Raw genomic sequence first — 19,098 nt, 5'->3', positions numbered from 1 at the left:
CCTCTGGTAGCTTGGCACGAGCAGTCAGGCTTAACTTAGAAGGCAATGTGTAAAGTATTTGTGCAATAAATCATACAATACCACCATATAGCACCACAAAAATACACCACACAGTGTTTAGAAAAATATATAATATTTATCAGGATAATTGTAGGTCAAAACTAATAAAGTTGCAATGTGAATTTGTAGACATGTCACTGAAAAGTGATATAAAGTGTCTTAAGTCTTTAAAAAGCAAACAAAGTCTCTTTCAAGCACAAAGTACTTGGTTTGGAGTGGAAAATCTCCTCAGAGGGCCACAGAAGAAGAGATACGTGGAAAAAGGGTGTGTGCGTCGATTTCTCCCCAGCACACACGGACTTGCGTCGTTATTTTTCACGCGGGGAAGTCGTGCGTCATTTTCCGGCGCGCGGACAGTCTCTTTCTGTGGATCGCGGGGATTACCAGATGTCCCGGGTCTGTGCGTGGATTTTCCTGCTTGTTTTCCGGCTGCGCGTCGTTCTGCGGGGCTGCGCGTCGAAATTTCGATCTCACGGCAGGCGTCGCGTCGATTTCTCCTCTGGAGGTTGGGCGGCGTTGTCCTTGCGAAGCCGTGCGGCGAAGTTCCGGTCGTCCCGAAGGCGTCGCGTCGTTCAGCGTCGGTGTGCGGCGTTTTTCTCGCCACGGAACAAGCTGTGCGTCGAAAATTTCAGCGCACGGAGTGTGAAAAAGAGAAGTCTTTTTGGTCCTGAGACCTTGGAGAGCACTTTCACAGCCAGACAAGAGTTCAGCAAGGCAGCAGGCCAACAGCAAGGCAGCAGTCCTTTGTAGAAAGCAGGCAGGTGAGTCCTTTGAGCAGCCAGGCAGTTCTTCTTGGCAGGATGTAGTTTCTGGTTCAGGTTTCTTCTCCAGCAAGTGTCTGATGAGGTAGGGCAGAGGCCCTGTTTTATACTGAAATGTGCCTTTGAAGTGGGGGAGACTCCAAAGAGTGGCTAAGAAGTGCATCAGGTCCCCTTTCAGTTCAATCCTGTCTGCCAGGGTCCCAGTAGGGGGTGTGGCAGTCCTTTGTGTGAGAGCAGGCCCTCCACCCTCCCAGCCCAGGAAACCCATTCAAAATGCAGATGTATGCAAGTGAGGCTGAGTACCCTGTGTTTGGGGTGTGTCTGAGTGAATGCACAAGGAGCTGTCAACTAAGCCCAGCCAGACGTGGATTGTAAGGCACAGAAAGATTTAAGTGCAAAGAAATGCTCAGTTTCTAAAAGTGGCATTTCTAGAATAGTAATATTAAATCCAACTTCACCAGTCAGCAGGATTTTATATTACCATTCTGGCCATACTAAATATGACTTTCCTACTCCTTTCAGATCAGCAGCTACCACTTCAATACTGTATGAGGGCAGCCCCAATGTTAGCCTATGAAGGGAGCAGGCCTCACAGTAGTGCAAAAACGAATTTAGGAGTTTTACACTACCAGGACATGTAAACTACACAGGTACATGTCCTGCCTTTCACCCACACAGCACCCTGCTCTAGGGGCTACCTAGGGCACACATTAGAGGTGACTTATATGTGGAGAAAGGGGAGGTTTAGGCTTGGCAAGTACTTTTAAATGTCAAGTCGAGGTGACAGTGAAACTGCACACACAGGCCTTGCAGTGGCAGGCCTGAGACAAGGAAAAGGAGCTACTTAAGTGGTTGGCACAACCAGTGCTGCAGGCCCACTAGTAGCATTTAATCTACAGGCCCTAGGCACAGAGAGTGCACATTACTAGGGACTTATAAGTAAATTAAATAGTCTAATCAGGTATGATTCAAGGTTACCATGTTTTAAGGGAGAGATCATATGCACTTTAGCACTGGTTAGCAGTGGTAAAGTGTGCAGAGTCTAAAAGCCAGCAAAAACAGTGTCCAAAAAGTGGAGGGAGGCAGGCAAAAAGTTAGGGGTGACCACTCTAAGGCTGTCAGGTCTAACAAATTGGAATTGGCAAATTAAGTCACTAAACTATAGTGAGCAATTTGGAAGCAGAGAGAGCATAAGCACTGAAGTTTTGGTTAGCAGAACTTCAGTGACACAGTTAAGCACTACTGACAACACACACATAGGCCACAAACTAGGAGCACTGGGGTCCTGGCTAGCAGGATCCCAGTGAGACAGGCAAAACACACTGACACACACTCACAAACAGGCCAAACGTGGGGGTAACCATTCTACAAAGAGGCTACTTTCTCACACTAGTGGACATTTTTGTAAACAGCATGTGGTGATAAATGTTTGGGCAGAGCAAATTCATTGTGTGTCCCTGGACAAACAGACTCAGTTACTCTTTCTTTGTTGTGTCTTTAAAGTGAATGGCAAGTCAGGGGGCAATTGACAGAATAGAAGTTACATGCCATGATCTTCTTTGTTTACTCTATATCCCTTTTTCCCTGAAGGGTTGTCTGCCAACACTAGGATTCAGGTGCTATTGATGGAGTCAGTTCATTAGGGTCTGGAGGACTATCTTCGCTCACATAGAACTTGGGCAGCAAGGTGAATAGAATCTGACAATAAGTAGGACTTGTATATATCAAAGAGTCAAATTTAATTGTCACAGCAACCTTAAATCACACTTTCAAGCCATAAAGCAGAAAGGGAAATCTCTGTTATTCACATTTAACTAATTGCAAAGTAAGCTGGGTGGTGTATCATGATTTCCTATCCTCAAGATAAATGTTTCCAATGCTCAATATAGCTAAAGCTAAATGTATACCTTCCCTCTACTATGGCTCTAAAATAATGTCAGGTAGTGATTCAAAGTTATTGGGACATTCCAAGGAAACATCTATAGGCATCTATTTACATTGCAGCCAAACACTTCTCAGGCTCAGATTTACTTGGAATTTGGCCTTATAAGTCAATAGTTGTCCACCAGGAGGCTTTCAATACATTTTGTAAAACTTTACAACAAGCCTCAGAAGCCTCCCTGACTTTTAATTTATAAGCCGAAATTTAAACCAGCAAAAAGCATAACCTGTGTCTAGATTATTTATCTGCTCTGTTGACTCGAGGGACCACCTCCCTTTAGGACTCCTCTATCACAGGTACTTCCTTCAAAAAAGCTATGAACAAATCAGTGAAATTCTTTTCGCATTGGCAGGATTAGGATCAGCTTGCTATGGAGGCTAATGCATGGATGGTCATAAATTCTTATGGGCATTCAATTTCCCATCAATATTTGGATACTTCTTACTCGTCTCATATAAAGTTAAAGCTTATGAGCTTAAGGATGGGCAAACGTCATACAAAAGATATGCCCCCACGCTGGAAGTACTGTTGGCTATCTGAAAACTATTGTCTTAATGGGTACAAACAAGAAACTATAATACATGCCCTTTCTACTTGCTCTTAATAGGTAAACAGATGTAAACACTTTCTATACAATCAATTTAATATTTTACAAATAATAACCTGCAGGCAAGCCTTAATTCAATATTGATTTTAGTATGTATGGCATCCCAATAAGCAAAACATGAACAAAACAGTTATGGCGTATGGCATCAATGTCTCAGGCCCAGTGCTCCCCAACCACTGTCCCCACCCACATGCGCGCCCCCCAAGTCTGCATTAGGAACAAACATATATCAGCTCTTGTATGTCTTAATTTCGAAGTCTGTAGCCGCCATGGGCTGCAGTTTAAGTCGAGAGTAATACATCCGTCATCGTCCCATTTCTTTCAGATTTTGGTGTAGTTTTGGGGCCAACCCAGGCAAAGTACACAGGGATCTCCCTACTCATGCACCACTCAAGTACCTCCTGCCAGGACTCCATTGAAGGTGAATCTTTATCTTTCCATATGTGAGCAATCTCTCTCTTGGCCATAGTCAGGCTCTCGCTTAATTCGATGTTTAAAGGGTTGCCATCCACAATCATCATTTTTGTAAAATATATGGATTATGTTTCTGCCTGTATAGCACCGACTTAAGAAAATATACAAAATGAGTTTTTCCTAAATATTTTATACTAATTTTTAATTAGTAGTTCAGCTTTTTAACCTACCCTTTGTGTATCTCTCAAGTGTTTTGTAAGTTTGTGTTTTATTGGTATTATGCAGTTTAAGGCAGTGGTTCCCAACCTGTGGTACGCGGACCCCCAGTGGTCCGTGACACATTCCCAGGGGGTCCGCAGGCCTGGGCGGCAGGCTGGCACTTCTCCTGCTGGGGCCTCTGACAAACACGTGCGTGTGTGTTTTATATTTATAACTTCCTTTGTTGGCAGTTTTAAAAGCACTGCAACATTCTTTATACATCCAGCAGCTTTACAACAAAAATAAAAGCGTGAAGATAACTTAGTGATTAATGTACCTGCTGGAGGGAGATGGGAGTTTTGTGCCCTGGCAGTTTTGACTTAAAGGTAGCACAGATGGTTAAAATGCCTGCTGCAAAGAATGTGTATTATGCATAGAACAGCATTTTATATGCCTAGCACAGTGGGTTTTTGTTTTTGTCACAGATTCTTTTGTTACAGTGCAATGCATAAGTTACAATTGTAATCTAGCACAGTGAGCTATGAACTGCCATTAAAAAGCTCCAGGCAAACTGCATGGCACAAATTAGAAAGTTGTTTTTTTCTCAGTCTTTCATTTTCTTCATGCTACTAAAAAAGGTTTCCTTGCATAGAAATACTTATTTATTATTAAAGTCAATGCTAACCACTGCGTTGTGTTATGATTCCTGAGTTTGTGCTTCTCCAGACCAAGCACTCTTAGAAAACGCCTACCAGTGTGGATGACATGTGAATCATACACCTTGTAGTACCCTGTAAAGTGCTCAGACACCCAACACTGGTATGACAGGTGCTATAAAACAAATGAATTATATGTGACAGAGAGGCTAGGGAGAGATGAGAGGCCCTCATGGTTTTACTTCCTTTCCCCACCACATATTTATGTCAAAAAGCTTTCTCAGATCTTAGGTACCTAAAAAATAAAACCAGAAATTGCTTTGAAAATATAGAATCTGACCTGAGGATTCAACTTTCTTAAATAAATCGAACATTGAAAAGTTAGTCGCCGAGATGCAGCGCCAACCTTCCCATTAAAATAAAAAAAAAATTGCATATGTTTTCAATATATAAAGATTATGGCCCTCATTATGAACATGGCGGGGGCTGGTGGTCTAAACACTGACTGCCAGCCCGTCGAGGGCCCCGCTAGCCCAATAAAGAACATTCCGCTGGGCCAGCAGGTGGAAACAGTGTTTCTGCCGCCGGCCCAGCGGAATGCTGGGCCTGGACATTCCTGACGGGTCCATATGGAGCCGGCGGCAATGTAGCAGTGCGGCGGATGCAGCAGCACCCGTTACGCATGTCACTGCCCGTAAATCCGGTAGTGACATGCGCGAAGGGGCTGTGGACGGGGGCCCCTGCATTGCCCATGCCAAGTGCAGTGGCAGTGCAGGGGCCCTCAGGTGGGCCCTGAGGCACCCTTCCGCCAGCCTTTCCCTGGCGGGGTAAACCGCCAGGGAAAGGCTGGGGGAAGTTGCCTCATTATCCGGCGGCCAGTGCTTCTCTGACGGATATGTAACTCCACCATCGCCAGGCTACCTGGCGGTGGAAGCCTGGCAGTGGTGGAGTTACGCCAGTGGCGGTTTTGCCACGAATATTATATGGCGGTCCAGACCGCCATGTTCATAATGACCGAGTATATCTTTACTAATTGGAGTATTTGTTTAGTGTGTACTTGTTTGTGTATTTTTTGTGAATTACTGTTTTAATGTTTGAAATTCAAATTGTACAAATTGCTTGGGGGTCCCCAGCTTCCAATAATGATTCAGTGGGGGTCCTCAGGAGTCAAAAGGTTGGGAACCACTGGTTTAAGGTATACGTAGACCAGGCCGTTTTTAAATATTTTATATCAATTTTTATTTTGTTAAGCACATTTGTTCATGTGGTGCTTTGAAATCACAAACCAAAAAAGTAAGTAAATAAAGTGTCCCTCTCCCAAAATACCCACATCATGGAATATGCGCAGTCGAAGGAGCAAAGCATACGCACACAAAACAAACAGTGCTTAATTTGTGCTTGTTGTCTCCGGTGCTGAGCACCAGCACTTATTTTTTAGGGCCAGCGCTTAGTCTTCTGCCTCAAGCATTTGCTGCGACCAAAAGACATATGCGAAAAACGGAGGAAGAGGAAAATGAAAAAGCGTAACAAAGGGAGAAAGCAGAATGCTGCAAGAGTGAGCGGAAGGGGCAGGGAGTGGCTGTAAATGGATTGAGGAGGCCCGAGATGGCTTCAGGATTACGCTGCTTCAGTATTCTGTGCTCGCACATTTAAATGCAGCAGCCACGTGTTTAAGAGGAGGGCTTTGGGCACCGGCACGTTTTTATTTACAAATTAAGCACTGAAAACAACAATCTTACAAAGATAACTGTGTGTATGTCTAACTCGGTGGCCTGCAGGGATCAGAGCTGCCACCCTTTTCAGCAGGATCTCAGAAGGAGACTAGAGAGCACAAAGTTATGTTATTTATGGTTTTATATAGCAGTACCCACTGTTTCCAATGTCCCCTTGGTGATATTTCATTTTTGTGTGCTTTGGTAATGGATTAACCTGCACAGGAGAGTGGTCCCACTGGGAAGTAGGCCAGGAGACATTCACGCTCCACCCACATCTGTGTGCTTGTAGTCTTAATTAGGTTTTAGTACCTGGTTGTGAGAGCTGTGGTCTCTGCTGGGGCGGTGGGCCAGATTTACAAGGCCCTAGCACAACCTTGCGCCACATTAGCGTCATTTCGTTTACGCTAATTTGGCTCAATGAGGCAAAGATTGCTGTGCCATATTTGTAAAGTGGAGCAATGCATGCATTGAGCCACTTTGCAACCGCTTGCACCACTTTATGCCTGCGCCAGGCTTATGTATGCAAGGGGAGGTGTTACGGCGTTATGGAGCCTGCAAAAATGGCACAATGAAATTCACAAATCTAAAGCCGGCCCTGGTTTCAGCAATGATGCACTGATCAAAAACTAAAGCTTACTTTTTCACATAAACCATTGATGGGTCTGTCTTCATAACCAATGCTATTTTGTATTAACAGTGAAATTTTAGATTAGTATTTGAATTTGTCTAGCACAATCACCATCTTACAAGGAAAAAAGCTTAATGTCTTGATTACCTCAATTGGCCCAACTTGGAAATCTATCGCGATTTGTTGCTCTCTTATCTCTTTTAGGGCAGCCATTGCTATTCTTATATCGTCAAGGTCCTTAATTTGACGGTTCAACTTTTTGCTAATTTCTTCCACAAAAGTGAAAATGTTTTCCATTTCTGTTCTATATTTCTTGTTGCAGCAACGTCCGAAGTCAGTCATCCACGTCTTAGTCTCGGCAGTCAGAGCTAGTTTCAGCTCAGCTAAAAAACAAAAGCGTTGTATTTAAGCACGGGCAAAGGAGACCATACGCATATATAAACCAAAGATTAAATCATTCAAGAAGATGAATCAAAGATGCAACTAAATCATGACACAGCAGACACGGCGGTTTTGAAAATGGCGAGAAAGTGATTTACTTCCCTGAAGAATGGTAGGTAAGGTTGACAAAAAGGGAAATGAAATGGGAGTTTCAGAATATTGCGGCTGTATGTGTTATGCATATTCAAATAGTTACAGTTCATTAGTGAGATCAAAAGAAAGGAACCAGTTCCTATATAGATCTGTAGGGCTACCAGAGCTAGCGTTATGAACTATTGCTCATATGACTCGGATGTGTCTTAGTTCACTGTTCTGCGAAGTTAATGACGCATCAAGACATTTTTAGAAATCTGGGAATAGTCTTTGAAACTATTTGACAAATATGTAAGTAAACCAAAATGAATTCTTAGTGATGGTATCAAAGTTACCTCAAATACCAGGCTGCAAAATAATGCAAAATCCATTTGTATTATTATATTTGTCCAATAAACGTTTATGCAACTACTACATTCTGAAACCATTAGTCGTCAAGAAACATTTTGGACTAAAACTATTTCTCATTTTTTTTTTATTTTAAAGTATTTAAAGGTATATACCCATTGATAAACTAGCAATTAAGTCTAGTATTTCTGCTGATCAATTCACCAGTTGTAAAATCTTGCAATTGCAGAGTAAATATAACCACTGTATTCCTAGGAGAGGCTCCCTAAATAGGCAACTGAGACTTTTCTTATTCCTAAAAAGGAGAGGCTTTCCAGATTCACAGTTTAAATTTCAGAATAAAGTAGTACTGCAGTCTTATAGAGGTTAATCATTTCTGTGACACCAAAAAAATTAAAAATGGACGTGATCCATGTTCCACAATACGCGTCTCACTGTGAAAGACATACCTGGACAAAAAACACTGTAGAATGGTAAAAATTCTGGAGCCAAGGATTTTTTATTACTGTAAATTTACATAATATTTATTTCATCTGTTTTGGCTCATTTGTCCTTTTACAAAAGAGCATCAACCATATGCAAATCAATCTTCAACCCCACTCCAAAGAAGCATTCACACATTGTTGTGGCTCCTTCCCTTAGCACAAAAGAGTAAATACAGTCTATGCACTCTTGGCTTATTGAGCCTCACCAGTGAGGTGAAACTTTTGCTCTAACCAGAGAAAGTGCAGGACCCATCTATGGGCATGCCCCTCCCAGTTATATACACCTAGATCAAATGTGATTGGTGGAATTGCTTAGCCCAGTGTTTCATTGACCTAAGCTGCTCAGTTGATTAGCATTTCATCTGTTAACATCAATCAATATAAACCCAAGGTGCTTTCAACAAACACACACACACATTTTTTTCCCAGCACAAACTATTATTGCATCAACTTGACCTTCGCACCATGACCAAAATTGTTCCTGGTTTTGTGAAGCCACTTCGTGGCATCTCCACTAGTGAAAGTAAATATGGCTCATTAGAATGCTTATCAACATACATTTGAAATCGGTGTCCAGTCTATCATGCTCGTCCTTGCCCCGCAAAAAACATATTGCATTTCATTTATTTATATGTGTCCTTCATTGCACTGCACCATCACGTTCATTAGCTGACTGAACCGCTTGGGATTGCTGGTCAAAGTCCAGAGTAAACACTGCTCATCATTGTCTTTATAGTTACCTTTTAAGTTACCTCCTAAAATTTCAATACCAGGTGTCCGTTTTTGCCCTTTAATAGTCTATCTTGCAATGCCATTTCTAGACACCTTCCTCCTACCCCCTCTCTGAGATTAACTCCGAAGATCTATGCTTAGCCCTTACTACAGATGTACATCCATACACATAAAAAGAAGACTGGTCTTACTCAACGACAGTGATCATTTTGCTACACTAAACATATAGAAGGGATTTCCTTTAATCACAAGAAGCCATTTTGACTAAGTCCATGAGGGAGAAAACAATGAAAAGGTGCATACAGCTAAGTCTAACAAGGACTCTTGACAGCAAGCCTCTGTTTCACTGAAAGGAACATACATCTTGCATTAAAATTACAGGTGAAGGGCTTCTGCATCTTTCCAATGCCAGAGGCGGGTCGCAAGGGTAAATTAAATAATAACAGCTTTAGGACAATCTCCAACTCACAAAAAAACACGAGAAATTGAAATCTATCTTGCTGACAGGATGCCCATATTGCATATTATTGTTCCAATTAAATCCCGACTACAACAATGACGGACGCACACGAAATACAATTAGCGACCCTGGCAACATTGTTAAAAGAGTTAGCAGAAATCAAAGTACCGAAAGGAACAGAAAATCTGGTAGGGGCTGCAGCCACCTCCGAATAGCAACCCCTCCGAGGGAAGATTATCACATTCCAGAAACAAACCACAAGAATGGAAAATAGGATAGGAGCCTGGAACCTTGGGGACTTCTTCAAATAACCATAGATCTAGAACATCGTAGCTGGGTAGACAATGTCTGAATTTGGGGTCTACCAGAGCTGTCAGAAACAGACAACATGCACATATTTATAGGCAATTTGTTACTAAACATCACATATGAACTCCCCCTGAAGCTACAAAGGGCACACGAAATGGGGTCCCATAATGCAAGCAACAGAGACTCCCCTCAACAATTTGTTGTGTCAAAGACACCAACAAGAAGGTCAGATCATTATAGCAGAGCAGAAACATGGGGTATACCAATTCCAAAACATCCAGGTGTTCCTAAGCAGACTATTCCTGACACAAGCACCAAGAGGAAATGTTTCTTAGCAACCCCCCCCCCCCCCCCACCGTCGACTATGCAAACAAGAAATTTAATATGCTCTACTGGAACCAGCTTAATTGCTAATCACAATGATGGACACACAAGAGAATATCGTGATATGAAGGAAATAGAGAGGCTGTTGACCGAACTGGAGCCAACACATATGGAAATAATGCCAAAGACATCGGAAACACACAACACAGCAAAAAACACATCAGAGGTACCCAGAAAAATAGATCTTGAAGAGCAGCTCCTCTGCCAGAAAGTAACAAGTAAATAGGCGCAAAGAGGCAAGCACTGACAATGGACACAAACAACATCCAGGGACAAATCCTGTTCACCATTCGAGCTCTGAACCTAATTTTCCAATGTAGAATGTTCCTTTCCTAAATGCCATGTCAAATGGTTCATGGACAATAAGGGACTTTGGAAAGCTTTCCCCTACAATTAAGTATAATTAAGGTAAACATATGCTATTGAGTCAGATTAGACGGGGCACAGGAGGAGAATGAGTTGAGTAACATTCACATGGCATACCAAGGAACACTTTGGGGTAGGACAGTCAATCTAGGTGTGGGTTACATTAGTCTAGTTGCTCTGAAGGGTCTACATAGATATTCACTTTGTAACCCAGTATTTGGGTACAATGAGCAGCCTGCAGAGGCATAATCGTGTCACGATAGTGATGTGATAAGTCTCATAAGACGGCACAGGAGATACAGCATGTTCATGTATGGCTCGTTGGCTTTGGTGCTGCCGGTCAGGCTGCCAGCCTTCGCCCCCTAACTTACAGTTAGAGAGATTCGATGAGATACCTTAATACATAACTTACCTTTGGAGTCTCCAGGACATTGACCTGAGACCACACTACATTTTTCTCCAGACTTTGGGGAATTGTTGGTACTACATTTGAACGAGTTTTGACAATGGCTTAATAATAGGATGAGGCACACATAGACAACATCTGGCAGATAGCGTCATCAGTCACCTTTTCCATCATGCCACTGAGACACAACATCTCAGAATTTAATGAATATTCTGATGCACACCAAAGCCACATTAACTGCAACTTCCCTTATTGTCAACTGCCTCACTCACTTCGTCAAATGAAAGAAAGTGCTAACATTTTAAGGCCATCAGCATCCAGCTATAGCATTGATATAAAAGACCATCTCTGACCATGACATGATTGCTCTACAGCTAGATTTATACCTCACTGCTCCCCCTGCCACCCCGCCCTGCCCAAAAGGACCCTGGCATATTAATACTTCCCACTTCCAAAAGCCACAAGACAAGGCTCGGCTATGACAACATGTAGAACAATTCCTAGACAAAAACAAAGAATCAGCCTCATCTGCCAAAAAGTTACAGAGAGCTGGGAAGGCCTGCATAGGTGGGGCCATAAGAGAGACTCAGCCACATTGAAAAAGAAAGCACAGGCAACCAGACTTCAACTAGGGACTCCAACGAGAGAGCTGACACTAGCCTTTTCTAAGACCCACTAACCAGACCCGGCCACAAGAACTGTTACAGACCAAGATGAAACTTAATGAATTATGTACTATAAAAGTGGAAAAATTACGTTTCCATGTAGGCCAAATGCATTATGAATGATGAGAAAAGCTTGATTATTATTGGCAGCCCGGCTGCAACAGACTGTATTCAACAGAGCAATACCAGTACTGCATAATATTAAGAGAGAGCTACTGACACACCTGACTGGTATTATGTCTTAGTTCCAGATATTTTGTTAAACATTGTACACCGCAGACAAGACCGGTAACCATAAAGGAACATCTGAATACTTTTGTGTATTAAATAGCCCCAAGTGTAGAAGCACTAAAAACGACAATCTCTGAAGAAGAAAATTAAATGCTACAGCAATTGACTACATGGCTTATGACAAAGCTCCAGGTGACAATGGGTTCACCGTGGAATAACATTACCAAACCACTGGTTGTCCCACTATTGGCCTCAGTATTCCAGGAATCACTAGAGGTTGGGTACTTAAGGGATAACTTTGTCCAAATTAGAACTTTTCTCAACTCTAAACTAGGAAGGTGCCCCCTGGAGTGTTTTAGTTACAGACCCTTGTCTTTAAATAATGCAGATGTTAAGGTTATGTCCAAGGGCATGTAGCCCACCTAAAATCAGTCATCCCTAAAATGATTCAGCCCCGTCCCCAGGTTGGCTTTGTACCAGGCTATTCCTTGGATAATCATTTGCGTACCTTGTCACAGATTACTTGGCAAGTTAAAGACAATCAGGTTGAACCAGTACTCCTCTCACTAGACTGTGAAAAAGCATACTGTTAGGGTGGTATGGGGATGGATATTTGTTCTGGACGATGGAGGGTATTGGAGTGGGTCAAACGGAATGTATCTTAACCTAGCTGTGTGCTCTCAACTCTGGTGGACGCTGATTCGTATACTTTTGAATTCACAAGGGGACCAGACAGGTGTGTGTGCTCAATTTCAGCCCTACTGTTTCTGATGTCTTTAGAACCCCTTTCTTTCGCCAAGAGGAAACATTATGGAATTAAAAGGGTACAGCCATCAGTCTGTGTACATAAAGCCTTTTAATTTTAATATGCAGATGACATATTACTGACTCTGTGCAAACAGCAGAGGCAACAAATACCCTGATAAACCAACTGAGATCATTCAGGTTTCTCTGATTATAAGAAAAAATGGTCAAAGTGAGATGTCCTCCATATTCCCATTTCAATAGAAACATAAGATTCAAATACTTTAATATTATCCAATTACGTGTTGTGCATTTGCTCCTGTTGATACTGGGCAAGCTGCTTAAAGACATTGAAAAGATATCTTACAATTTGTGTGGGGCACCGCAAAACCAGGGTTGAAAGGTTCAAATTATATGCAACATACTTTAAAAATGCACAGAGAAGTAAAAGACTGGGTACATATGGAAAACCATACTTTATATATCAAAGGGGATCCGTCTACATACAAGGCAACACAACCCATAAAACAATGCCTACCAATCCAACTTTCCTCACATCCCAATGTTTGTGGAGTTCAACCTCATTGTTAAAAATCAATAGAATACATATACTATAAAGCCCCCCTGTGGAGCAACGCAACCACCACTGTAGGTGGCAAGAAAATTAGCACAAAATACTTTACTTTGCCAATATGCTCTTAGATGGTTTCCTGGAATCCTCTGACAAACTCAATCTCGACTGTAGACTCCCTCAATTGCAAAGATGGGGACATATCCCATTATCATATGCACTCCACAATATCCTCGACACATCTCACACTGCCCTAATATAATCATCCACTGCTGAATACCTAATTACATGGGAGACGTACAAGGCTACAATAGTGGGTCTTTACTCCCTATTAATTGTTCATCAATTCTCCAAAGGTACTTCAAGCACACTGTGTTCATGGTGGTAAGTGCAGCAACAAATCCAATTGTTAGAGGGTAATTGGGAAGCTATACTAAAAGATTATACCAGAGGGCTGAGGGAATCTTTTCTAAAATAGAGCTATCATAAAATATTCCACCAGTGGCACTGGTCACCAGGCAAAGTGAATAAAGACACACTATGGGCCTCATTATGATCTTGGTGGTAAAAACCGCCAAGATCAGAGCTGGCGGTCAACAGAAGACCGCTAGCGTGACGACCCCCGACGGCCATATAATGTTTTCCCTGCTGGGCCGTAACATTGACAGCGGCTCCAAATAGAGCCGCTGCCAATGTTGGTGCAGCAGCACCCGTTGCGCAGATCACTGCCAATAAATCGGGCAGTGACCTGTGCGACGGGGCACTGCACTGGGGCCCTAGAGCACCCCTTCCGCCAGCCGCTGCCTGGCGGGGGAACCCGCCAGGGTAAGGCTCGAGGAAAAGGGATCATTATCCGAAGGGCAGTGCTGCTTGCAGCACTGCCCTGTCGGATAATGATTTCCTCCATTGTCAGGCTGCCTGTCGGCAGTAACCTGGCGGTGGAGGAGGGCGGCCACAGGTGACCCTCCCTGTGCTCATTATATGGCAGATCAGACCGCCGTGCCAGTGGAGGTCTTTGCCGCCGCCACCGGCATGGCGGTCTGAACTGCCAGGGTTCGTAATGAGCCCCTATGTCTTGATTCTTGTTGTTGGAGGTTTGAGGCCCAGAACTGTAATATTGTGCATATCTTTTAGGAATGTCTGAATGCATGTGAATACTCGAGACAGGTATGGACATGTATGAAACAGGAACTTAACCTACCAATAGACTTTCAAGACTGGCCATACCCCATGATATGAGAGAACTCACTGACTTACCCACTTATATTAATTGGCAGTTGGCTACTGCCCTAGGAGCTGCAAAGATCAGTATCTTGTGATATTGAAACAACAAAGTGCTGCAGCTACATGAATCGCATCAAGACATGCATAAAATGGTAACTTATGAAAAGCTGATCTACAAAATCACGAAGAGACTACCACAGTATGTAGAGATATGGGGAAAGTTAATCATGGGCAGACATTTTGGACTATGATTTGAGATGTAGCACAAACCCATACTGAGACTAGAGGAGGACAACAAATTACTGCTATCATCCTGGGGATGCTGATGGTGTTCCCACCACTATTTTTTTCTCTTTTCATCCACATCGGGAGGGCATGTCAAAAACAAGCCATATTTGCTAATAGGAGATTGCTACCTGGTTACACTCAATTGTTGAATGGAGGCTGCTATCTTTAATTTTTCAAAACTTTAGTTTAAAGTCCAGTATTTTAGTGTTTTGTATTCCATTATCAAGGACAGGGTTTATCTTATTTTCTTGAATATTTTATTTCCTCACTTTCTGTCCCTTTTCCTTATACTACTTACACCCACCCACTTACTGTTTCAGTAAATGTTTTAAAGAATTAGGACTAACTGCATGTTATTCATAGATTGAGGTCTGTTTTCAAATATCACCTGTTATCTAGGCAAGACAGTGCATTGTTCAGATCGGTTCAGATGGTTACTGAGTTATAATTTAGTTCTACTTACCACTGTTGTGAGATGAGACTTGTGAAATGTTCTTTAAACTCATAAAATTCAGAGTAGTACAGACAATTTAAGTTTACTCTTGGTTGATTTGCACAGTGAACAGCTTTTATATTAGACCATTAATAAAGACATGAAACACCAAAAACATGATCACCTCTGCCAAGCCAAGAGCGCCAGGGCCTCTCTTCCTGCTAAGCAGCCCAAAGCACTAAGCCACAGCACCAACTCAACAACTGTCTAGTGTCCTGCCTCCCTGAGAAACATGACAGGCAGCCAATCCATTCTGGGGAGAAATATTCAGTGAACAGCAGTAACAGTAGATGCGTCTCAGGATTTATTTACAAGCCCTGTTTGCCGCCTATGGATTATGCAGGCCCATATCTACAAGGTCATGCAAAGTCACTTTGAGTGGCTTTTAATGGCCTTGTATATATAATGTAAGGCAACGCAGCACAAGTTGCTGCATCGCCTTACAATGCATCAGGGAGGCGTTCCATGGGCGTTGTGGTGGGTTTTCCCTTGCAACACCCAGGGTTTTGACACATTCCCAAATTTAAAAGGACTTGTAAACCTGAGAATACGAAAAAATCTTACGCCTTCCCAGGGGAGGCGCAACAAGGAGAAATGTCTTTATTTCACCTCGTTTTTCCTCTTTCTAAGAGTGCTGCATTCTGCAGTACACATAGAAAGAGGAAAAAACTCCACAGATTTTTTTTGGCAGGAAGCTGTCCCTTGCCACACAGAAACAAACCTGTCTGTGTTCCCAGCATCCTTACACCATGGTGCAAGGGTGCCTGCGTCTGCTCTAGGCACTCCATTGTGTGGCAGTGCAGGGGGAGAGGACAGAAATGACCTGTATCCTGTAGATACCAGTGCATTCCTGCCCTTTCCCCGTGGTGCAGGGCAACACAGCACAGTCACTTTCTGTGCTGCCCTCCGCCGTGCGGCTTGTAAATAAGCCCGCCTAGGTTTTTCACACACAACTTCCACTTACATATGGCAGCTGGGAAGGACCAACCTGAAAAGCCTGGTCCTTGTGCAGTCAAGGGATATTTGTTCGTATAAGGCGTGGAGATGAAGGCTCCAAGGGCAAAGGACAGGAAAACAGGACCTTAGTGATCAGAAGACTGTAGGAAGACTGTTTTCCAGAATTTTCCATAGCGAGTCTCCTCCATCATCTCTAGGGAACCCAAGTCTGTTCTAAGGATCGTTCCCTTATGTAGGTTAGACATTGCTAAGACTCTCAAACTTCAACTAGCACTCCAGAAAGCTGAAGAGGAATGAGAGGGAAAAGCTACAGACTAGAGCTTGAGCGGGGGGAAATCAGGCTAGCCCACAAGCTAAAAGAAGGCTGGTCTACGGGTGGACAGGATAAGTGGGTTTGGAAAGAGAGATATAAGGGGCAGGAACAAGAGGAGAAAAAAAGAGACATGGAATTGGTGAAGGAGCAGATAGCCCTGAAAAAAGAGAAACTGAGGTTAACAGTGCAATAAAGGCATTAGCTCTGAGAATAGAGATTGACCCTTCAAGTCCAAGAAATCAACAGTAAAGTACCATAGGATTTGACGTACTTGTCTGTGCCAGGCACAAAAATTTGCAGTAGTTCCACAGATTGCATATAAAGTACAAGGTTAAATGACAAGTATAAGGCAGCATGTCTACTAAGTCGTCTACCAAAGTGTAGGAAGTTGGCTCTGTATATACTATTTGAAAGTAAGAAATAGTGTGCACAGAGTCCAAGGGTTCCCCTTAGAGGTAAGATAGTGGCAAAAGTAGATAATTCTAATGCTCTATTTTGTGGTAGTGTGGTCGAGCAGTAGGCTTTTCAGAGGGTAGTGTTAAGCATTTGTTGTACACACACAGGCAATAAATGAGGAACACACACTCAAAGACTTACTCGGAGCCACTCTGGACTTAATGTCGGAGCGCCTAAAGGGGGTGGAGTGTAGTCTTGAGGCAGGTCTTGAAACAATAAAGTCCTTACAACGGGAAGACACGCATTTTACAAGCAAGGACCCCAGAAATACATTGCGGTCCTCAGAACACGAGAACAACACACAATCTATCCCGTACAACAGGCCAATCAGTATACATCGGAACGTTAACGTCCAGAATGAGGCCCAATCTCAACCAATAGCTCCTTCTTTGAACCAATATAACCACCCTCTTTTTCACCTATTACACCACATAATCTTTCTCCAGATAAAAAAGTTCTAAACCCCACTCTATGTAAGACAGCAAGTAGTGCTATGCGTAGGGCAGCGAATACCTATCCCTATCCAAATCCAGGGAGAAATACAACTAGCAGGCCTAGATCTCCGAATCTCGCTTACCTCCCTAGTGACCTGTTACATCTTCCCCCGGAGGCTACACCATATGTTGTGGTCTTGGCCAAAGTCCCACCGATAGATGGTCAACAACGAGAAACATGGACGGCCTTGAGAAACAAGGCCCTCAATTGGATCGGGGCCCGAATGGGCCCTGGAACGGTGAGGACTCTTTTTGATGATATAAAAATGGTCAGAAGAATTAAATGGTAAGGAAACAGCAGGAAAGCGCTGACTGGAGATTGCGTGGTCCTTTCTTTTGGCTCACCGAATCTAGTGAATAGGATCATTCATGACTTAGGAGCCAGACGAGTTACCTTACAAGGAATCTCGCTACTACCCCTGGGTTATTTCTATCAAAGACCAGTGGGGAATAACTCCATCTATTCACAGCGAGCTGTAGCACCCTCATCCAACCCAGACTTAACTATAACGTGCAACAGATTCCATCCCCTTTCAACGCTGGAAAATATAGATTGACTCGATATGAAACGGTTAGCTCTCCATGATAGAGTAGCACAGATAATACACATACCAGGGACGGACCTACAAAAGGAAGGTACATCACATACAACGGTTCCTATAAGGAAGGAGACATTACCTCATCTAAGGCAGTGCGATGATGATTCCAGAAATATACCAAATACAACTCATGGTGATATCCCCCCTCCCTCCCCAAAGGACCAGCCCTGCAACTTTAAACAGAATCTTAATCAGAAATCTGAAATAGTCTTACTATTCTGGAATATTGCAGGTCTAGCAAATAAGTTAGGCAATGAGATCTGGGCTAACTTTTTAGAAGACTATTCATGTGTTTGCCTACAAGAGACATGGCTTTTAACTCCCGCCCATCTAAATGGCTATAAAACACTCCATACTCCTGCCGAGCAGTCCAGGTATGGTAGACCTAAAGGGGGACTGTGTACATACATTTCCAATTAGTTGTCTTTACAGAATTTAGAGATGCAATTTATGAGTCCATACTATCAAATGATAGAGAGTAACTTAGACCACAAGACCCACTTAGTCATTATTAATTTTTATAATAATGTTGCTCCAGGAGAATTCTCCAACATTCTCGTGGAAATGGGAAATGACCTAAAAAAAATATGTGAAAAAAACAACCGCGAGATCCTATTGGTTTGGGGTGGTGACTTTAACGTCCATCCGTGTAAAGAAACTTCTGATAAGATATGTGGTTGGGTCTCGGAGAATGTAGATGCAAGCCTCCATTTCTCTCACAACACTCAAGGAGATGAAATGAATCTATTGGCTCAAACCTATAACCTATCTTTTGTAAATGAATTCTTTTTGGATGAACCACAGTTTAAACCAACGTATAACGGAAGGGGCGTAAATACTGTGATCGATTATGTCCTAATGTCAACCCACTTCGTACACTATCTTACAAACTACACGCTGCATGACATCGCAGTTAGTGATCACTACCCCCAGAGTATGAATCTCCTACTATCCCTCCTTTTAGCAGCTAGGGAAGATAGTATTACACTGGTAGACGACATTGAACTGGTGCCGCACAATGGATACACCATGAAGTGGTCACAGACAGACCCCAAGTC

The 19,098-nt window shown here is 42.8% G+C and overlaps 1 protein-coding gene across 1 annotated transcript in view; it reads right to left on the bottom strand.

The window, feature by feature from the left end:
• Positions 1–19,098, bottom strand: part of DNAH5 (dynein axonemal heavy chain 5) — a 4,110,061-nt gene that overhangs the window by 2,236,835 nt on the left and 1,854,128 nt on the right. The window contains exon 24 of the mRNA XM_069219645.1: positions 7,129–7,364. Coding sequence (XP_069075746.1) covers positions 7,129–7,364 — 236 coding nt within the window. The remainder of the gene's footprint in view (positions 1–7,128; positions 7,365–19,098) is intronic.

Source organism: Pleurodeles waltl, chromosome 2_2, assembly GCF_031143425.1.
Source record: "Pleurodeles waltl isolate 20211129_DDA chromosome 2_2, aPleWal1.hap1.20221129, whole genome shotgun sequence".
Taxonomy (NCBI): domain Eukaryota; kingdom Metazoa; phylum Chordata; class Amphibia; order Caudata; family Salamandridae; genus Pleurodeles; species Pleurodeles waltl.
This window is presented reverse-complemented; position numbering and strand designations above follow the sequence as displayed.